The sequence below is a fragment of the Limulus polyphemus genome, unplaced genomic scaffold (genome assembly GCF_000517525.1).
Source record: "Limulus polyphemus unplaced genomic scaffold, Limulus_polyphemus-2.1.2 Scaffold2442, whole genome shotgun sequence".
Classification (NCBI taxonomy): Eukaryota; Metazoa; Arthropoda; class Merostomata; order Xiphosura; family Limulidae; genus Limulus; species Limulus polyphemus.
The window spans coordinates 9180-33236 of NW_013668052.1; the positions used below are offsets into that span (position 1 = coordinate 9180).

General features: G+C 35.3%; 1 protein-coding gene across 1 annotated transcript in view; it reads left to right on the forward strand.

Moving 5' to 3' along the window:
* LOC106466970 (ankyrin repeat and SAM domain-containing protein 6-like) overlaps positions 1 to 22132 on the forward strand; it is a 29585-nt gene extending 7453 nt beyond the window's left edge. The window contains exons 3-8 of the mRNA XM_022395057.1: positions 1052 to 1160; positions 2121 to 2345; positions 15469 to 15705; positions 18913 to 19101; positions 19535 to 19579; positions 21888 to 22132. Coding sequence (XP_022250765.1) covers positions 1085 to 1160; positions 2121 to 2345; positions 15469 to 15705; positions 18913 to 19101; positions 19535 to 19579; positions 21888 to 22132 — 1017 coding nt within the window. The 5' untranslated portion in view covers positions 1052 to 1084. The remainder of the gene's footprint in view (positions 1 to 1051; positions 1161 to 2120; positions 2346 to 15468; positions 15706 to 18912; positions 19102 to 19534; positions 19580 to 21887) is intronic.
* Positions 22133 to 24057: the final 1925 nt, after the last annotated feature.

Consider the following 24057-nt stretch of genomic DNA (forward strand, 5'->3'; position numbering starts at 1 on the left):
CCTCTGCCATCACAGTTTTAAGCCTAAAGTCACCCGAACAAAATTTTCTAAACCATTGTTGATACTTACGAACGTTCAAAACATTTCCATAAACTTCTTTGATATTCTTTGTGGGTACAGAGATGTTGTTTCATTTCTTATATTCAAACACCATTGCATGCCGAATCTGTGTCTTGTCGTGTACCATCACTATAAGGGATTAGAGTATACTAAACTTGACACATTATATAGGCTACACTAACATGACATTTAGGTGGTTTGTTTAACTATTATACGTGATGTGCATTTTTTGGGGGGTGGTTAATGAAAGTGTTCCAAAATGCGACATTAATTTCTTGAAAGGTGTTGTTAATAAACTGCATAAAGGAAGTTTTAGGGCAATGTTTTCAGCTGCAAGCTTGAAACTTCTTCCAAAAATTTCCTAGACAGATGCACTCCATTAAAAATGCCTATCTAGTATACTAGCCTTTGCCTAAACTTTATATTAAGCAAGAAACTATAAATAGGTTTAAATAATTCCTTTATTCTTTCAGAGCAGCAGTACAATCACAATAAACCAAGAAATTTCTATAGACTGAATACTTTCTTTGCCAAAAGTGCTAGATTTAGAATCTTGCTTGTAATTATGTATATCTTATGTTTCTAATAGGTTGAAAATTCTGATGTAAAAAAATTGGAGCTCAGACATGTCACATGACATACAAAAATACAGATTGAGAATTTTTTTTATGTTTTTAAAACTTAGGTAATATAACAATTTGAATTATAAACTTTGTTTTATTTTTTATAATAAATTTGTTTAAATTTGGAATGTAATGTTAAAGGTTGTGGCATGTGTGAAAGGGTTACTCATGGACACAGTGTTAAAAGCATGTTGATTTTGGGCTACTGTTTGACATGTATTTTATAATCTACATTGCAGTATAAAAGTAATTTTCTGAATATCAGTGTCAGATAAAAATTAATCAACTTTTTAAGTATAGAGGATAATGTTTGTAAATTTATATACATATCTTGATTCTAGTCTTTTTTTTAAATGTTCAAATTAAAGATAGTTATAGAACAACATTATACTGATGAAGTGATGGATGCTACAGAAAAACTATTTTTTGCCTGCCAGAATGGAAATACTGATGATGTCAAAACACACATGAAGGAAGGTATGTTCTGAATAAATTTCAATATTGAGTTGAAGTGTTTTTCTTATGTTTAATAATACAGTTTTTTTTAAGTATTTCAAAGGATATTTAGGGCTAAATATTTTTCCACAATTACATGTACAAAATTTTAATAACATTTATAATACATATTTCACATGTTTATATAACAACAAAACAAAAAAAAGAAATTGAGTAATGTATTTGACATAACAGAATGCTTAAAAAATATTTGATAAATTTCAATTTAGTTCATCATTAATTTACTGTCTATGGGCTTTGCCATTTTGACTAACCTTTCAACACCCATGTAACCATAAAGCTATATTTACTATAACTTTGTTGTAGTAGGTGTATCTTCACAAGATTTGGTATGCTTTTAATAAACATTACAACTATTTTGTGGGCATAAAAAATCAGAATTTTTAGTTAAGTACTTGTACTAAAAATTTGTCTGTAAATTTATGTACTGGTCTGAGTGCAAGGTAATTTTCATGGTAAGATAAAAAATATCTCACAGTTTTCAAATTTCAGTTACATAACTTCTAGAGCTTCTTAAATAAAAATCCAAAATGTTTTCAGTTGAACTGAATATTTTGTCTGTTATTTTCTCTACCTTAACACTGGTTCATTTGACCAGCCTTGTAACCACCACAAAAGTATGAAATAATAATTAAATTTATAATAAAGTAGTTTAATTAAATTTTGAATGTAACTCCACATAAAGGTTGTGACATGCACTCTTTCTCCTACCCATATACAGAGGGTTAAACTTATTTTAGAAGTATTATTCATCTCTCCTAATATGGTATGTATATATTTTCCCTTTGATCTGAATTATATGTTTGTATGTTTAACTCAATTAGTGCTTTGTTGTGAATTCTTTTAAATCCAGTTATATGACAGAAGTATGAATCTATAGCTATATCTATCAACAGTGAAACAGAGATTTTTTCTTTATAGTGTGTGTGAACATTCAAGATGCAGAAGGTGTTACACCTCTGCAAGTTGCAGCAGCCAATGGTCATGAAGAAGTTGTTTACTTACTTCTTTCAAGTAAGGCAGAGATTGATCTAGCCAATAGCTCTGGTTGGACACCTTTGATGCTTTCAGCAAGATATGGACATACAGCTGTCGTCAGTCTTTTAATCAACAATGGAGCAAGAGTTAATGTTTGCAACAAATTAGGTATGTTGTTTGTATCTTTCATTTATTAACCCATTGACTGCTGATTCACTGTATAGGGTACGGTCTGCCTCTGGCAATAGAATGCAAGTGTGGTGTACAAACTGTATGGCTTGCAAGAATTCAGTGTGTGTGTGTTTAGAGCACCTGTAGTCAATGGGTTAAAAACAGTGTACAAAGTGTAAAAAAGGATGACTTGTGAAAGTTCTTTCGTTGGTATGTGCATGTATAATGCAGATTTTACAAAACATAATGCAAATATTATAAACATCAGAAGTAATAAATAGTAGACTATGTACAGGTTGCTTATTTTTAATAATCATTCATGCCTTCCTTGAATTTGTAGAACATATTTTAATTTTATGGATTGAAAGTGATCTGAGCAGGATTTATATTTTGTATGTATAGTTGTGTTTTCTTTGTTTTATTTTAGAATTGCTTAATTTTGAACATACTAAGTTTTAAAAACTATGACACTAAGAAATATGTCCAGGAATTTTTTATTTTTTATGTTTTTGTTAAAATTTAATATTGCCTTATTTACAAAATATTTTGCTTGAAATTTTAATGACATTTGTCACTCATGTCTCTTGTTATGTTGAATTACTTTTGGTACCTGTTCCTTTTAAATTGACCAGCTATTAATGTTTGTTCTTTTTCTTTGCCTCCCTCGTCTATTTCTCATCAATGTTTGTGACTTCTACTTTTTCCTTTTCACACTGCTGAGTGGCCAAACATTAGACTTTGGCAAAGGTAGGTCTTTTTACTCATTAAATGACTTTCTTCTGTTCTGGATTACTCTCCAGTTTGGACTGTTGGGGAATATTGTCTCAGATCATTGGTTCATCTGTAGGACCTTTGGCCTTGTGGTTCTGTGGTTTTTATAGGTCCATCAGTCTGGTCTTATTGTCTTTTCTCCTTTTTTTCTAATTGTGTTTCTCATAAGTACTGGTTCAGGAAGTCTCAAATCTCATTTACAAATGAGCACTTTATATTATTTATTACATCTCTTCAGGTTTTTAATTCTGTTTTTTTTTTTAATATCCAGAACTTGATGATTTTTGCAAACACCACAAATCTTGAACAAAACTCCCACACTTAAACATGTTTACGTGTGTTGCATCAGCCTATGATGTAATCATCATTAAACTATAGTTCTCCATCAGTAGGAGGGCATCTCATCCTCCATGTGCAGTAATCCCCATGAGTACTAGAATTTGAACAAAGGCTCATTCTTTACTTGGCAATGCTTTGTTCAGGTGTGTGTTTTTCTTGGGAATTAACAGCATTTTTGTGCTCATTATTATTATAAACTGTTGTTATCATTCATAGTGTAGTCTTTCTTTCATTAGTTTTCTTGATTATGAAAAAGAAAGATATCAAATTTAAATATTTCACTTAGAACTTTTATTTCAGTTATCTTCAATTTAATTTTTTTATCAAATTTGAAATTTTGGGACATGTGTTCCTTTGTCTGTGTTGAGATTTCTTTGACAGTACTAGTGTATGGATTTTATTAAGTACTCTTCAGTATTGTCATTAGGCCTATGCCCAGTTGACATACTGGGCTAAATTTTATTTCTAACAAAGAGAATGTTTGTTCATAGATTAGCATTCATTCATGTTTTCACATTTCTGATATATCCTAAGGTTCTCACACATCCTCAATAGGGGTAATCCAATACTGTAAGGGTGACTAGAATCACTGACAGTTATTCATATTGTTGCCATTGTGTACTAGGTAGTTGGTTATATTCTGATCTCAGATCCAGGATTCCTGACTTTCTCTTTTCGTTACTTCAGCTCAATCTGTTTCATCTTTTGTCAAGTTTCACCACTTTTGTTTTCATTCCTGCTGTCCTCTTCTTAGGGAGGATTAGGAACCCCACCTTCATCCTTCATTGCTTGGATTACACAGATATGCATCTTTTGTCCTTCTCCAGTTGTTTTATTACTGAATCTCATGTTGCTTTCTTGTGTTAGCCTCTGTCACTTGAATCTCTTCTTTTAGCTTGGGAACTCCTCTTTTTTTTTTCTCTCCCACTTTCCAGCTAAAAATGTCTTCATCTCTTACTCAGCTTCTTCACTGTCTGTCATATTTCACTTTCTTTTGAAGTGCAGATGTAAAAAGAAGTTTGTCTGTTAATACAAATGTCACAAGCTTCAGCCCCATAAAATTACACTTAACAGGGAAGTGTTAAGACCTGCTAAAATGGCCTATAGCAACTATAAACAAAAATTGGAGGAAGAAAATGCTGAAAAAAAGAGAAGCAGAAAAGAGAAAAGGTTGAGCTTTAATAGAAGAGGTTAGAAGCTGAAGAGAAGGAAACTAGGAACAAACATTGTTCCCTTCTTGAGAGAGAGAAAGAATTTTTGACAAAGAAAACTGAAATTCATAGGAAGTTAATCTGTACAGAGGAATCACTTAAAGATGGAAACAGCAAGTTGAAAAAAGCAGTAGAAAAACCGTGATATGAAGGGAGTAGGTGTGGCACAGGTGATTGTAGCTGCAGCCATGAGAAAGACAGAAAGCTTAAGAAAAGAAATTAACAAATATGTAAAAGTCAGAGGAATGTTAAACAACAAAAGGGACAGCTGCTGGTGAAGAAGCTGGCCAAAACAGCCAGTTATAATAAATCATCATCTGTAGGAAGGAAATATGAATATAAATGTAGTTTTTCATCAGCATAGGATTGGACATTTGCAGAGTTTAGATCTAAAAGGAAAGAGTTATCCAATCAATCATCCAATCCCAAGAAAGTAAATCAGACTTAGGTATCTTTGTTCTAGTCCCAGAAATATTTTTTCATTGGTGTAACAGTTATTGATGTACTTGTAACTGTTGTAGAAATCTTTACTGCATTCAGTCATTCTTTAAGATTATTACAATATCACTACACATTATGTAAGTTTAGTGTATCAAGTTCCCAAAAGAACTATTTTTCAGTGCCACTCTCATTTTATTTCTATTGTTGCATCTTTGTCTATTGAAACAGTCTTACGTATCTAAGCATTGTTCAAGATGGTGTTGACAAAGTGTTGTTTGTATCTTTATAACTCTATATCAGCATGGGCTTGGTTCCTGGGACCGACCTCATAACCATTTTGTGCTTGTTATAGTTTTCATGCTATAACATTTAAATTAGTAGCCGTAAACATTACAAGGCTTTCATACACAAAATATAATTTTTTTATTGAGTCTAAAGGTTTGTTAAGCAATGTTTTTCTCATGCCTTTTTTCTTTTTACATGTTGCCTATTCAACGTGCAAAATGATTTTTATTTTAAGATTAAAAATACTTTTGTGCATCAGAAAATTTTCAAATTTCACACGCAAAATCTCTATAACATCCAGATAGTTATCAGACATTTCTTAAGAAAAAAATTTATATTTTATCTGTTATTTTTCACTAACTAATCTCTGTACAAGTTCGGTTGATTTGACCGATCTTGTAACCACCATAAAATGTTAGGAAATAAATATAAGTTATGCATTTTTTGTTCTAGGATGACTGCAAAGTATAACACAAAAACACAAATCTTTAGACTAAATATCTTAAGTCTCATAACATTATACATTTATATATATATTTATTATTTTAATTATATTGACTTTTCAGCCGTGCCTGGCTAACAATACAGAAGTTACAATGAAGTGGTGCATGTGCACTCATGTTACTGTATCCTGTAATATAAAACTGACCTTTAGTCTTTACAAAGTGACCTGTCTTGGCTGTATTTTAGTAGACTAGTATTTTGTAAATTACAGTCACATTTCAGTTATTATACATTATATATGTATATACATAATTACTATTTTCAAATATGTTCTAAAACATATTTTTCTTAAAACACAGAACAGTAAATAAAGAAGTAAAGCAAACAATTATCTCTTCTAGTTACGACTTTTTTACTCGGTTGCAGCTTGACATAAGTTGCTAAGTCTTAAAAAATTTCGCAAATGGATAATGTGAAACAAATTATTTGTCCAACCTTTGTACTCAGTTGCTGCTTGTCATAGGTTGCCAAGTCTTAAGAAATTTTGCACATAGATAATGTGAAATGAAATAATTTTTTTTAGGTTTATGTATACATTTGAAATAACCAAAAAATCATAAATTAGTATATCGATACCATAGAATTCTACTAGAATTTATCAAGCTTAGTAACTAAGCTGCATTTGGGTCTAAAAAAATATGATATTTCTAGCAGACTAAAGACTCAACTAACCAGCTTAAAATTTTGCATTGAAAGAATGATTTGATGTCTTAATACTTGAAAATGGCTGAGAATGCCACTAGGGGGACATTCTGAGCTTTCGATTGGTTATTCACATGTGTAGTCTAGCTTGTTAGTATCGGTAATTTCAGTTCCTAATTCATACAAAACTATAGACTTTGTATTGTGACATCAGCATGTTTAGGTATGTTTTTTAATATTTACTTTTAAATTAAGAAATTAAATAATGTATAATACTAAAATTTGAATTATAATCTACAGTTTGATACCAAACTTATTGACATAAATTCATAAAATTTTTGAATACGAGTCAACAAAGGGGATGACGTGGTCTTTGACCTATGACCTGTGTGGAAAGGGTTAAATGAAACATTCACTTTATTTCTTTTGAAGGGCCCCAGTGGCACAGCAGTACGTCTGTGGACTTGCAATACTAGAATCCTGGTTTCGATACCCATGGTGGGCAGAGCGCAGATAACCCGTTGTGTAGCTTTGTGCTTAATTACAAAAAACAAAACAATACTTTGGAAGGCTTTATCACATTTAATTATTATTTAAGATGATTATGATTAACTACCCATTATTTAAGTTCAGTATATCAAGTCTAAGTATTTCTATTGTTAAATTTTTATTGTCATGAATACATCTAATCATTGTTTAAGATGGTAAAGATAAGAATGTTAATTTTGTTAAATAAAATTAAAACTGAGAGAAGGTGAGTGGAGGAGGCAAAAAATTATTTTTTTTCAAAATTTTGTTTAAAATGCATATAGAAGTACCTTCTATATTTTCCTACAAGTAATGAAAAAATAGAAAAATATGGATGATGTAGGGATGGCAGTGCCAAAAAGTACAGAAACAAGGTAGGGTTGAATACACAAAACCACACAAAAATCCTTAGTACAATTAAGCATTGAATTCCTTTTATTTGTACGAGTTCAGGTTTGAATAAAAGAATTTAAACTGAATAATGCTATTAAGCCTCACAATGGCTAATTCCTATAAGCTTGTAACATTGGCTCATTGGCTACTTAAGTAGGGATTTTTGAGTGGTTTTGTGTATTCATCCCTACCTTGTTTCTGTACTTTTTGGCATTGCCATCTCTACGTCATCCTTATTTTTCTCAAGCTTTTTTTTATTTAATCTTTAAAAGTAGAGGGGAAACAAGTATTAATGAATTGCAGTCACTGTGAAGGCAGCAGTTTTAGACTTGCGTGATGAGTTGTCTTGATAGAGATTGTGTTGAAGTTAGTGAAGTGCTGTACTGCTTCTGCTCTGCAAGTTAAAATACATCATTTTTGTGTATAAATCATCGCAACAACTTCAAACATTGGTGATCTAGCCCTTCTGATGCCAGAATCAGAATAATCAGCAGAACATTTGGCTGTTATGCTACTCACAGGACTCTACTTTAGTGATGTTTCTTGGCTAAACTGAAGGTCTTAATAGCTTTTGCAAACCTTGGAAACCTATGTTAGGTGTTTATAAAAGTTTTGTAGATTGTAATAAGATATTTGAGACTATGATGAGCAATATATAATATACAGCGGCCATTTTTTTTTCCGGCCCATATATACATACTAAGCACTACAACACAACATGTGCTTTCGTGATGGTCCATCTGGCAATCACTTCATCAAATATACCCATCTCTGACTATATCAGAAGCACTACAACATGGTACACTGTGTCTTCATGATGAGCATTACATAATATACCACATCCATTTTTTTTTCTGACCCATATATACTAATCACTACAGGGCCTAGTGAAATTTTTGGCTTTGAATTCCTACTTTCATCAACAAAAGTCACTTGAAACCCTGTGTATTTCATATAGATACTCACCCCTGTGCACAACTTCACACTCTTCTTCCCCCCCTTTTATGTGCTTATTTTGCTTAGTCAAAAATGAGTCCTAGTTCAGTTGTTAGTGCTCATGGGGATTACTGTACATAGAAAATGTGTCATCCTGCTACTGATGGAGGGCGATAGTCTAATGTTTATTTTATCATAGGTAGACAAACACATGTTATTATGTGTAGTGGTTTGAGCTTTGTTCAAAGCTTATGGCAGTGGTATGAGATAATGGCTCTTTGTTATGCAGACAGGTATGTATCTGAAATAAACTTTCAGGTAAGGAAAATGTTAACAAACATTTAGTTAATAATTTAAATTACATATTATCTGAGTTTAATATATTAATTTCAAAAATTAATATTTAAATAAATTTTCAGTCTTGACTTCTCTGTGTCATATGACACTTCACAATTTAATTTCTCATTTTTATATTTTCTTTATTCCCTGTTATGTGTTTCAGAGTGTCCTACCAATTAGCTCCTCGAGGTGGATTCCTATAGGTGGTGAGGGGACATCCCAGGGAAGGTTCTGTATTTTCAGTTTACCTCCTCTGGGATCTGAACATCCACTCATGTACATGGCGACCCATGAAGGAGAGGATCCTAGTGGGTGAGTGGTGTCTGGGGCACTGCAACACACCACTTTGGCCTTGAATTCCTGTAGATGTAAGGACCCCCCCAGGGTCAATCAGATGGTCTTTTTGGGCTAGGGTCAACTGAGTACAAGTGTTGGGCATTCTCAAGGGGTGTTGTAGACATTGTGTCTGATGCTGCTGTTTGGGTACAGTGCTCATGAAACCTTGGTGTTGCTGCAGTGTCCTTGTTTGGAAGTGTGGGACCCCATGGTAGGTGGGGTCAGTGGGCACTGAAACTTTCTCCTTTTATTATGAATCCCTCAAATCCTAATAGAAATAAAATAGTAAAAACTCTGCTCATTGGTAAACAACCACACTTTGAAGACTATGGTCGTCAATCTTCAACTCATCTTACTCCCGTACCTCGTTTTCTCATCATGCATTTTTTGTCAGAAAAAACCTTTAGGGCAAATGTCTTTTTTTATTCAGAAGGGATTAGAGGGGCTTGCTGGCTCTCCAAAGTCAGTCAAGAAGCTACGTTCTGGGGACATCTTGGTGGAACATCTACACCAAAACACACTGAACTCCTCCTGAATTCAAAATCCATTGGGGATATACTTATTGAGGTTACTCCCCATGTTACTTTGAATACCTCATAAGGAGTTATTGTTGAAGAACATCCAGGATTTGGAGATTCTCGATGGTTTCACCACCCAAGGAGTCTCTGCAGTGAGATGCATCTCCACTTGTAAAGAAGGAATTATGCTGCCTATCAATGTTCTTATTTTGATGTTTACATCTTCACGTCTGTCTGCTTCTGTCATTGTAAGGTACGGCTATATATTCCCAACCCTCTCCAGTGTTTTCAGTGTCTGAGGTTTGGTCATTCAAAGGCATCTTGTCGTGGTTCTGTGACATGTGCTTGTTGTGAAGGCAAAGACCACGATGCCTATGAGTGTCAACTGGACCTTCACTGCGTCAATTGTAGTGGTTTCCACCCCTCTTACTTTCATTCTTGCCCTAAGTGGGTGAAGGAGAAAGAGGTACAACATTTAAAAATTGTTAATAACATTTCTTGCTCGAAAGTTGTTGTCCCCTACTCCATCTCGGACATATGCTGCTGCATTATGTTCTACTATTAGTGTGGGTGTGCAGGCAGTGCTTTGTGTACCTCCATCAGAGTCTTTTGACTTCACTGGATAATCAAGTTGACAAGTCCATGTCTACATCTGTCTCTGTCACCAACATTCCTTCCAGTGACTGCCTGGGTCTACTTCCTTCAGCCCTGGCTTCTGGTGCCTGCTCGGGTCTATCTTCTTTGGCTCCGCGATGTCGACCGATTATTCGTTCATGCTCTGAGTGGCTGAAATCTATGTCTACTGACAGAGACCTGCCCACTCTTCCCAGGTCAGGATCCATGGAGTTCGACAGACCTTTTTCTAATAAAGAAAAATGGTGTTCTCCTCCACCTAAGTAAAAATGGCTACTTTGATACAGTGGAACTATCAAGGTTTCCATTCTAACCTGGATGATATTAAGGCCCTGATTCATTCTGTGTGTTTTTCCTTCTAGGAAACATTCCTGAAACCTGCTGATACAAAGTCTTTTTTGCATCATGTCTTTTGGCTTCACTGGATAATGAAGTTGACAAGTCCATGTCTACATCTGTCTCTGTCACCAACATTCCTTCCAGTGACTGCCCAGGTCTAGTTCCTTCAGCCCTGGCTTTTGGTGCCTGCTTGGGTCCATCTTCTTTGGCTCCGCGATGCTGACCGATTATTTGTTCAAGCCCTCAGTCGCTGAAATCTGTCTACTGACAGAGACCTGCCCACTATTCCCAGGTCAGAATCCATGGAGGTCGACAGACCTCTTTCTAATAAAGAAAAATGGTGTTCTCCTCCACCTAAGTAAAAATGGCTACTTTGATACAGTGGAACTATCAAGGTTTCTATTCTAATCTGGATGATATTAAGGCCTTGATTCATTTTGTGTGTTTTTCCTAGAAGGAAAAACACACAATGCTGATACAATGACAGGTTGTGTGTTGGGCAGGTGTATGGAGGGGTGGCACTGCTGTTTGACCAGTGTGTGCCCACCTCGTCTGTGCTACTCACGAAATTCTTGAAGGCTGTAGCCATCTGTGTTTCCTTGGGTTATACCATCACTGTTTGTTCTCTCTACCTGTCTCCTGGAGAGACGTTCAATCAGACATTGATGCTCTCATCGAACAATTGCCATCTCCATTTTTAATCCTGGGTGACTTTAATGGACACATTCCCCTCGGGGTGATGCTGATATTGATGGGAAGGGTCGTTCTGTAGAACATGTGCTCTCGGATCACAACCTTTCTCTTTTCAATACTGGTTCTTATACTTATTTAAATGCACATAGTCAGTCTTTTACTACCATTGATCTATCTATCTGCTCCCCTTCACTTTACTTGGAGGGTTGACAGTGACCCTCGGGGCAGTGATCATTTTCCTATCATTTTGAGGGAGATTGGCCATGGTCAATACCACCTGACCTGAGTGCTTTGGTGGAAGTTGGGGCAACTGGCCCTCTTTCACTGCTCTCTCAGAACTTGATCCTGCTGTTGTCTGTCTGCCATCTGTAAGTGACTGCATGGTAGCAGTGAGTAACTGTATTGTCCAGGCAGCTGTTCACTCTTTTCCTAAGACCTTGTCACATTCTTCACAGTATCCTAGTCCATGGTGGAGTCCTGCCTGCCAGGAGGCACAGAAAGGCTCAAAAACGAACCTGGGATACCTTCCAATGATATCCAACGCTTTCCAACCACATAGTTTATCATCGGGCCTGTGCCCACGCTTGGCAGGTGATGCGTCAAAGCAAAAAGGAATCTTAGATTAAGTTCACTACTACCATCTCTTCTACCACCAGTTCCAAAATCATATGGGACAAATTTTGGAAGGTCAATGGGAGGTATTCTTCCCATTCCTCTTCCATCTTGCTCTCTGATGGCCAGGAAGTTGCTGATGTCCAGAGCATCGCCGATACTCTTGGTGAGAGCTTCTCTCGTGCATATATCATTTATGTTTCTTCCCTCACCTTCTTGGCCATCAAGTCTCGATTTCCTCTCTCCTTCCTCTATAATCGCCCCTTTACTCTGGTGGAACTAAAACTTGCTTTCTATCGGTCTGGCAATACATCGGTCAGACCTAATATTGTTCATTATAGGATGCAGTGCCATCTCTCTCTCTCTCTCTCCTGCCTTTCTTGCTATTGCTCTGGTTGTTTTTAACTGGATCTGGCAGGAGAATGTTTATCCTGATGCTTGGCAGCAGGCCATTACCCTCCTTTTCTCTAAGCCTGGGAAGGATCCCAAGATGCCTTCTAATTATTGCCCAATTGATTTGACTAGCTGTATCTGTAAGGTCTTCGAGAGGATGGTTAATGCTCATCTTGTTTGGTTCCTTGAATCAAGCAACCTCCTCTTGCCAACCCAGTGTTCTGTTGACAGCACTTCGCTGTGTACCACCTGAATCGACTTGAAACCTTGATCAGGAAAGCCTTCCTCAAGAAGGGACATCTTGTTTCCCTGTTTGTTTGTTGACCTTGAGAAGACTTGTATTACTACGTGGAGGTAAGGAATTTTGCAGAACCTCCACTCATATGGGTTGCATGGCCATTTACTCCTTTTTATTTAGAACTTTTTACTGGACAGGCGATTTCAACTCCATGTGGGTTTGAATCTTTCCCGTTCTTTTCCACAAGAACTTAAAGTCCCTCAGGACTGTCTTAAGTGTCACACTTTTTAGTATCAAGATTAATGCTATCACTTCACAACTTCCTATTGTTACAAGCGGGCTCAATGTTGATGACTTTCACATCTCATGTCAGTCTGCCCTCAATTGCTTGTTGAAGTGGACCACAGCAAATGGTTTTCTTTTTCCAAAACCGTTTGCATGCATTTTTGACAGCAGTGGGGTCTACACCTCAATTCTGAGCTCCGTCTTGGTAATGTTGTTCTTCCCGTGGTCCCTGAGGCGTAGTTTTTGGGCTTATCTTTGACTGCAAGCTTACTTTCATTTCTTATATAAAGTAGCCACGTGTCAAATGTACAATAGCACTGAATATTCTCTTTGTCCTTTCTTCCACTTCCTTGGGAGCGGATCAGTGTTCTTTGCTCAAGATCTATCATGCACTCATTTGATCCAAACTGGACTATGGTCCTCTGGTCTATGGTTCTGCCAGGACTTCAGCCTTGAAGATGCTGGACCCCATTCACCATCTGGAGCTTTGGCTCTGTACAGGGGGTTTCCACACTTCTTCAGTCCAGAGTTTGTACACTGAGTCCCATGAACCGCTTCGATCCTTACCACAGTATCCCACCTGGGATTGTCTTTCTTCCTCAATGGGCCATACTTTTTCAGCCTGCAATTCCTTCTTTTGGCCTTCGTCTCCAGGCGCAACTGGCTGAATTGGGTCTGGCATTGGATGACGTTGCAGTCCCCATTGATCAGCCCATTCCACCATGGCTTATTACCATCCCCAGATGTGACCTTTCCTTGAGTCACCTGTGGAAGGCAGATACTCCTGATTGGAAGTACTATCTTCTCTTTACTGAACATCTTTCGAAGTATCCTTCTATTCCCATTTACATGGATGGTTCAAAATCAGGTGACTCTGTAGGCTCTGCCATGGTTTGCTGTGGCTCAGTAGTTGCTCGTACGATCCTCTCTACAGTTTATGTGGTTACTGCTGAGTTGTATGCCATTTCTCTTGCCCTGGAGCATGTAGAAGCTATGCAGTACAGAGACTGTACTATTTACACTGATTCTTTTAGCTCTCTACTGGCCCTGGAATCGCTTAACATTAGTTCTCACCCTGTTCTTGTTGATATTCAAGAACATCTGGCCCATTTTTCTCTGCATTCTGCTTTCATCCAGGTTTTTGGATAACTGGCCATGGGAACTAGCTCACTGACATCACAGCTAAGTCTGTCTGCTCTGGTGCCATAATGGCAGTGCCTGTCCCATATATAGACTACTGTCCTGTATTCAAGCCATGGCTTCACACCAGTTGGCAGTTGACTTGGGGTGAGCAATGTCATAACAAGCTTTTCCAGATCAAACCTTCTGTTGCTCTTTAACCATCTTGCTTTCGTAAGGAGGAAGTTGTGTTGCTAGGCTACGCATTGATTACAATTTTTAACTCATTGTTTTCTTTTATCTGGTACTTGTAGCCTTTGTGACACGTAAGTCACAATAGCCAACCTTTTACTGTTGTGCCATTGTTACGACCATGAGCAGTGGCACCATTTTCAACATATACTTTTTACGGATTTACCCTTAACATTGGACAGTGTCATTGGTGATGGTGACACTGTCCAACTTGATTGTATTTTTAACTTTTTATGAGCCATTGACCTTTTTAATTCTATTTAAATCTTTTATCTAAATTTTGGACATATTATAGTTTTAACTTATTTTTATATACTTTAAAAATTTTACTTTCAATGTTTTTGCCAGTTATTTGGTGCAAAATAGCCTAGTTTCTTTGTGCCATAAAATTTTAACTAACTAACCAAACAATTAGAAACACAAACTATAAATACTGACAGGACCAAATGTAAAATTAAAATCTCATACCTTTTTGAATTTCTAAGGTATCAATAAATTTATCCCACCCACCACAGAATTCCTTTACATCTCTTCATGCTTTTTAAGCCACTTATTTACTCGTGCCTAATTGTCATGTGGATTGTGGATATGTTTATTATTATACACTCTTTTAATTCTTAAAAATCCCTAAGGGATTAGATAAAGAATGTAGTGTTTAAAAATATAATAGCCATAATACAAATGTATTACATTGGCTTAGTGACATTCAGAACTTTGAGTTACGTGGTTGTTCTGTTGAAAGTATGAGAAAAATTTAACAAGGAAGACTTAAGTAGAGTAAAAACTATACAGTTTGTATGGTTAATGCACATATTTTCATGATTCCTGATTTCATGTTGATTTGTATGAGCTTATGTAAATATCTGATGAGATACCATAGCTGTGTCCAATGGCACATGACTGGCAACATTACTATCCCCCCTAACTCAACTGTAATGCTAGGCAGAGCTTGAAAGCATGTGATCATACATGACTAATGTTAGGCAGATGAAGAGTGATTTTCATACACAAAGGCCTCAATGTTATTCAATCTGAATAGATTTTTTATTTGAATCAGAGTTTAAAAATTCATGTTCATCTTTTAATGATAAACTCAAGATATTTGGACCATTATTTTTAATTGCAATAATTGAAATTAACAGTCCTTACTAGAACAGGTTTAATAGAATCCATTTCATTTATTAATTAATTAATCATAGTACCCAGTAATGATAGACCATGGATTTTGTTTCTTTACAATCTACCATTACTTAATGTAGTCATATGGAGAAGATTTGATCTATTCTCTTAAATCAGTTCCTTATAATTTACAGGTGTGCAACCTTTGACAGCTGCTGCAAGAAGTGGTCATCTGCCAACTGTTCGTCTTCTTTTGGAAGCTGGAGCTGATCCAGTTATTCGTCATTCTGCACCATTAGATGGCAGTAGCTACATGTATGGCAGTGGAGATCTGACTCCTTTAATGACAGCAGCTCTTCAAGGACATGACCCCATTGTGAAATTGCTTATTGAGTGGAAAGTTGATGTTAACCAAGCAATTCCTGTCACAGGTCTGGTTGTATTGGAGTAATGTGTACATTTATATAATCACCTCAATAGTCAGTGTTTCTGTGGGAGGACTGACAAACAATTTGTAGACGATTTTGATTTCAGAGTTGTTAAAAATACTAAAAAAAAAAGTCCACATACACATTTTCAAATCCTTGTTTGTTAACTTAGATATGTCTCTAAAATTTTTACTGTTGCTCAGCCAGAAAGAAGTTTAACATAATCATTCAGAAATAATTGAGCCATATATAGAAAAAATAAGTTAAGATAGAATAAGTTAATGAATCTGCTAGAATGAGTTATTGAGTTAATGAGTGTGTTAGTCAGTTAGTGAGTAATTAGTGAATGACTTAGTTTTTTGTTACTGTCAGACAGTTATTTAAGTTCATTGCAGTGATGAGTTTGTGTTTTCACTAAAGAAATATACAAGAAAATTAGACCATGTAAGTGAAACTACTTATGTAGTTTCTGTTATGAAATTAGTTTATCATAATGTGGAAGGACTTTCTGTTATTCTCTATGCAGAAAAATCCAAAAGAAACTGGTTAATAATAGAACCATTACAAAAATATATACAGGGCAAAGTAATGGAAACACATTTTGCTTCTTAATATGGAGTTCATACTTCATGAGCAGATAATACAGTATTAATGTGACTTGAAATTGATGAAATGTGGTGCTATGCATGATATATGGAAGTATATACTTGACCATCCATCAATCAAAACTTCATTTAATAATTGAAGTGAAATTGATGGGGAAAATCTGCTTCAAATATTTTCAAGAACTGACCATAGAGACTCAAAACACTTAATTCTGGTGACATTGACAGCCAAGTTAGTTGCCCAAACTCTTACTCATATTCTTTGGACCAGTTTTAACAATTTATATGATTTTCAATTGTGGAGGTCACGTTTTTTTTTTTATGGGAATTGAGGTCCATCCTGCAGCCAGCTGTTTCTTTCAAGTCCAAATCTGACATTTCTTTGTCTGGTGAATCGGGGCTGGATCAAAACAGTTTGAGTAGTTCATTTTCCACCTTTCTTCCTTGGCTATGCAATCCTGATTTTCTGGTTATGAATGCTCCTAGGCCATCATTAGCCTTCTTGGATATGAGGACACAGGTATGTTATATTTTATTCATATCCCTCCTCATTTAAGCCCCTTCCTTGGTATACCTTGTTTTCTTTTTGCCTTCAGATATTGGGGTCCATTCTGACTCAGTTTTTGGGTGCATATGCATTGGAGGGGCACATCGGGCCTCGACTCTCTTGGGCTCAGAAAATTGTTTCTTTATATTTTCATGACATGTTTTTTCTGTATTTAGACTCCCACAAGTTGTTTCATATATACTAGAATAAAGTTTTACCCTACTACTGTTTGGATCCAGATAGTTTTATATGTCTTATGTGTGATCTCAAGGCTTCCTTCTGTAGTTCCCGTTCCCATTTATTTTTCCACTGGAACCCTTTCCCTCTAAGCGATGTTTCACACATCACCCTAATGGGTTGGATGTGCCAACTTATCAGGCTAGCATATTCATCCTTATCTCTTGGCTCCATACAGTGTGTTTTACAGATGTCATCAAATAAGATTAGACATCTTATTTTAACTGGCTGCCCATTTATGTCATCATTTAGGGAAAATCTTTCAGGCTGGCAGGTGGACCACACCCAACATGTTCATCTCCTATTAGCCCCATCAGGTGGCCATTTCATCTTCATCCATGGTATACTTATTCTTAATTCCACGCTGTACAGCCAATAAGATCAATAACGCTAACTGTTAAGATGAGATGTTCTACAAGATTGCTAGAAGGTTCTTCCTCATGGTGTTTTGTGTCACAAGTATATCCTTTCCAGACCGTACACTCAAGAACTCGCATAAGTAAAACAGAAGGGGATTGCTGCCCATCATTGTGGCTACTTTGATTGCATGAATCAGGAATGGTCTGCTTTTCAGAATAGGGTTTTGTGGTCACCCATTGCACTTTCTGTGATGCTGTATTTCTCCAAACTTTCCAATGCACTCCCCTCCTCTTCTTCCAATGGATTATGGAAGTCCATACCACCAACCAGCTCCTAACCAATGGGGTGGTGGACCATTTAGGCTTCCTCCTGAGTGTGCTCAATCCCACTTAGTTGAGAGTAGGGCAGTGGTGTTCTGCCGGTGTAGATGGTGTTACTATCCACTTACCTTGGCCCTGTTGTAGTATTCTAGATGCCATATGGTTTTGGACTGGATGTTTTTGTCAACTGCAGTTCACCCTTCCAGCTGGGAACCTTCCTTTCTACTGATGTTGGTTGGAGCCAGACCAGTCAACAGCAGACTGGATGATACATTTCCAATGCTGCATGGTTTTGAATTGGAGTGGACCCTCCACGTTGCATTTCCACCTTCCTACCGTCAGTTAGAAAATGGCTTTTATATATTTGGTCAGTGCTCAGATCTTTCTATTACTAAGGGTATGCTTGATTCATCATCATATTTCGAGTTTTCCTGACTTCTTTCATCTGTTCTTGACAGGAGGAGGTGTGAATGGAATGGTGACATCATCAAGATGGCAGAGGAAGTGTACCAATACAGCATGTGCTTAAAGTATTTTGCGACAATTAATGCAGAATGTTTTGCAAACAGAATATTTTCTTATTTGTTTAAAACAGTATTCATCACATAGTATTTTTTCTAGTCACTTACAGAACAAAGTTTATCCCCAGAAATAAACTTGAAGTGTTTCTTCATCATCTTTGCTCAGTATCATCATCAGACTCATCTTTGAACAGAATAGCAAGGAGGTCTAATGCATTATCCACCATATTGTATATGCTAACTTCAAATTCTGGTCCACTTGTTTCATCTACTAAAAAAGAACATTGATAATGTGTTCTAGATAGGTGAATTAAACATACATGAGGTGAATCCTTAAATTAAATCTTTTTTCCAGCAACACTGATGGTGTATTTATACTAATTTTTTAAGCCCAGGACTTTATTATTTTGTTGATGTGGGTGTGTGTATAACAGATGTGTATGTTTGTGTGCACATGTGCATGATACTGTTTATGTTTATAGATAGACAAACAGAAGAATTTGAAGATGTAACTAACATGACATCATTTGTAATTATAATATTTGGTGTATTTACCTGTATGTTTCCAATAGTTCGTATAAAGAATTTAAAAAATTAATTTCTCCACTGGCATATTCAAGGTTTGACTCCTTTGATGATGGCTGCATGGAGTGGGCACAAGCAAACATCTCAGATCCTTCTAGAGTGTGGAGCTGACCCAAATATGACCAATCTTGGGGACAAGACAGCTTTGGATATAGCTACCTTGAGAGGAAAGAGAGAAGTCAAAGCCTACTTAGATGATAAAACAGTAGCAAGAACTACAGAATGTAAGGAAATTAACCATTCTTATAGTTTTTGATGATGATATTAGAAAATAACTTCAAATTTGATATCACAGGTAGTTCAATTATGAAATTTATGATTTAAAGTACTTACTATAGATCTCTGAACATAATATATGCATATATAGAATTAACAGTCTTGAATAGCAAGATACTTCACATATAGTGAATTTTGCTCTGTGCTACTGTGATAGGACTACTGCCAACAAGTTTAATAATCTACTAATATAGGCTTACTTTAGATGCATTTGTTTTATAAATTATATCCAAAACTCTGTATTCAGTTAAAATTATAACTAAGTATTATGATTTATGATTAAATGAAAATTTAAAAAAATTACATATTATAGCAAATTTGATTAGGAAACGTAATGAATCAATATATTCAAGACACATTTATAAATTTTTTCCCCATTAGATGTTGAGAAAAGTGAAGCAGACATTATTGAAGCTGTTAAGAAAGGTAATGGTTGAATATCTCGATGTTTCGTTTTGCTTATTTGGGTATGTTACTGTTGAATTACTTTGTTTTTATATATGAATGAATATAAAAATGTAAAGTGTTCAGACCATCTGTCCTGGCTCTACCAGTGGCCACTGTGAAGTGGGGTGTTCCTCAAGACCATTTGAAATATCCTTGTGGTATACAAATTTACTCAATTGTTTGATCCAGATGGTACCACTTCAATGGACAATCACGGGTGCTCAGTTGGTCATGTTCACATTTCACCCACCCTTGCAACACTTCAATCCCTTTTGTCTTCCCCTTCCTTTCATTGGGAAGAAGATTATATGCTGGTTGAGATAAGATGAGCCCCTGCTGTCAGGTGTCACATTCCATGGGCTTCCCTTTGGGCACTTTCTGAAAGGAGCTCAACTAGGTAAGTTTTGGCACTGGCCCCCTCCACCACTTCAGTGTGTGATTCCAGAATTTCTGTGTCAGGAGGTGAGTTAACATTTTCCTAATTTGAAAATGTATTTCTGATAGATACACACTTCTTCCCACCTCACCTTCCCTCTTCCAGTGCTCCTTTTTTATCCTTGCTTCATCTAAAAATTAAGTTTTCATGAGTGCAAGTACTAGGGGGGAATTACTGTGCATGGAAGTGATTCTGCCCTCATGTTGGTGGAAAGCTATTGTTGCATGATGATGTCATCATGAACCAGCACAGTTCATGTAAAACATGTAAATTTAGGTGTGACTTAGCTCAAAACGAATGGTGTACAAATCTCATAAGTAGATGCTCAAAGGAAAAAGCATTTCTGTGTGAAGAGGTATCTATCAGAAAAACATTTTCAGATTATGAAAATGTTAACTTTACCAAAATTTATTTATTTGAATAGAGCTTAACAAATCTAACCATCCTTAGGTAATTACAAACACAAATATTTTTTTATGAGGACTCCTGTTACTATATGGAGGGTTAAATGTACCTTACAGTAAAGAACAATTTGCATATGCTAACTTAGATGCATTGCCTTAGAACAATGGATGCCATTTTTAACAACTCTGTATTTGATTCAGAGCAAAATACTGCCATTCAATAGTGTAGCAAAATTGTTAAGTGATATAGAACCAAAGGACATGACATTTTGAAAAAAGGAGCCATGAGTGTTCTTCATAGAAATGGAAAAGCTTTCAGAGAATCCAGAACCACATCCTAAGTTCATTTCTAAGGAAATCTCATTCACAAATTAGACTATAGTTACAAAAGAGAGCCATCTGACCAAAGAAACATTGCAAGGAAGCTGCTCATATCTCCCAGTATCATTAACAAGATAAACAAGAATTTAAAATTTACAGAGGCTCACAAGTCAAAAATTAATTTACTTCCAACTAAACCTCAAAATTAATGACTGTTTTCATGAGAAAGATGGCTGAAGAAGCAAGAATCGTAACAGTTCCACTCAACCAAATATTTTCAAATTCACTTGCAGTTTCAATAGACTTCTACTTTTCACCTGTTTAAATGTAGACTTAGAAGCTAATGACAGTGCATGGAGGGTCTCTGAAAAGTTTGTTATGGTCTAAGATTGACCTTGCCAGTTTTTGAATAATCTTGTTTCAATAGAGATAGTAATATCAAATACGAGTGCATAAGAATAGCTATCAGATTGAGCATAAACAACAATGGAGATAATCCCAAGGGCAGCACAATATATGGTATTTCAAGTTGTGATTAACTTCTAATATTGTATTATTAAAATGTATTAGACAAAATTACTTTCAATAAAAGATGCAAAATCATGAATAACATAATTATACATGAAAAGTATTTTGTATTTTATAATTTAAATTAAAGGTGAAAAAGTTATTACTATTATTATTCGTTTTCAAGTTTAATATTTTAGAGTTTTAGATAATGCTAATTTCATAAAAGTTGTGTCTGAAATGAAAAACCTTGTGTAGGTTTGAATTTCAATCTTTGTGCCAGTTTTTATTAGCCCATCAGAAATTAGGATAAACCAATATATGTGGTAGATATAGAAGTGCTTATGTTTGTGTGTATTTGTAAAACAGTCAATTGAAGTTGTCATTTATTTGGTAAAACTCATGAGTAAAAACATATTTTTTACATTTATGAGTTAAACTTAATATTTAGTTTTACATTAATATGTAGTCTTGTAAACTAGAATGTATCAAGTTAGTGTGATAATATTTTGGTTTTGTTTATTCCATTCTTTTGTCCATTGTAAATTACTTTTTTCTAATCATTTGAAAGCCAGTTGTGATGTATGTACAATTAAATGTTGATTTTGGATGTGATTAGGTAATTCAAAATGGTTGGAACAGTTGTTGAAAGAAGAACCAGATCTTAGCAATTGGTGCCAGGATGATGATGGTGCAACACCATTAATGTATGCTGCAATGTTGGGGCACCTGGATATTGTCAAACTATTGATCAACCATGGAGCAGACCTCAACAAACAAGAAACAAAGAGAGGGTGGACAGCACTCATGCAGGCAGTAGTTTATGAGTATGTGATTTTTCTGTACAATTACACTTTTTTATAACTACTGTTAGTTTGTTCACAATGACAGTTTATTTGGACAATGGGCTGAATGCTCAGGTCAGAAACCAGGCATGGCCTTCACCAATTTTAAGAAGCAGATCAATGAGAAGGTAACTAGTGCACATTTGCTGCCTGAAGTGATTACTATTAATTGAATTATTGGATACTGTTGCTTTTATAATGCACTTGCATCTGAAAGTGTGAAACATGTTTGGTGGCACCATATCTTGAACATAATACACATAATATAATAACCTCTAGGCACAGTTCTGGCCATTACTATTTTATTTTATTAACTCTTCATATATGTTGAAGGTATTATGTTTCATGTGAAAAGTACGTGCAATACTAAAAGGAGCACTGTAATTTTTCATCATTTTTTGTTAACTTAAACGTGTTGTACTTTAAATTCTTTTCTTTTCTTCAGAATCTGTGTCTTGACATTTATGGTTTATCTATATTGATTAACTGGTGATGAAATATTATACACACACACATACTGCTATTCCATAAAATAACCATCAGTTAAGAATTTATTCTATTCTCTACCATGTTATTATTTATATAGTGATGAAATATTATACATACACATACTGCTATTCCATAAAATAACCATCAGTTAAGAATTTATTCTATTCTCTACCATGTTATTATTTATATAGTGATGAAATATTATACATACACATACTGCTATTCCATAAAATATCCATCAGTTAAGAATTTATTCTATTCTCTACCATGTTATTATTTGACTTATAAACAAAAGGTCTTAAACTTCATTAAATACTCCTTCTACCTCTTTTTACATTTGCAGTAGTGTCTTCTCAAGTGTACACAAACTGTAATATTACTTATTTCATCAGGAATCATAATCTCAAAATGAAATTGCCTTTCTCTCTGTACTGTCCTTTGTTTGCTGCTATTTTATCATGGTACTTTTCTTTCAGATTTATTTTTCATGTTATGATGGTTTATGCCATAAAATTAAATCGGTTTATTCTTCTCTAGCTGTTTCTTGAAATTTGAAGTTCAGTTATATGTTTCATATCACTATCACACATACTCACCAAAGTTTACTCCTTTTATTTGTTTGTGAGTCAGTTCTGAACTCTTTCATTTATTCTTGGTTTGGTATCTTTTGCCTTCAACAGTATTTCTTATTTCTTTCCTACCTGGCTTTTCATTGCTACTTCAGGCTGGTTGACTGATTGATTTTTGCTGAATCTGAGATTGTTTTGACTGACTTGACTAATATCCAATCTTGCTTCATGGTTTGGCATGTTAACCAGATCTCACTTTTGCTGTATTTAGGTTTCATATTCACTTAGTAGTCCTTATTAATATATTTATAATTCAGATCAAAATACACTAATTTCAAATGGCATAAAAATATGCTATATGTCAACTTTTAGTGTTTCCTTTCAGTATTTTCTTTGTATGATGAATTGACTAACACCTGACTTGCTTCATGGGTAGGCTGGCTGATAGGTATTCCAGGTCTCACCAAATGGTCAATACATCATTTCTTTGCTTACATAATGCTTTTGAAATGTTTATTTTCATCATTGAAATGAAAAGCAAATAAGTAACTTCTTGTAGAAGGACTCATTTTCATTCTTCCTTTCCTCTTCTGGATATCTCTGAAAAGAATGTGCTATGCATCAAACGCATGCAAAAGAAGTTCTTATTTTAACGTAAGTGTAGATGGATAGAATCTGGTAACTGAGATTTTTATTAATAAGTGACACCACAAAATGAAGCAGGAAATAAAAATAAAGACCTGGTTGATAATAATTTGATGGATTAAATCTCTGTCTTTGGGGATATTTAGTATGATGGGCTATGGAACTGAGGGTCCATGATTGGCACCGCAGTATATACCACACACACACACACACACACACACACACACACACACACACACAC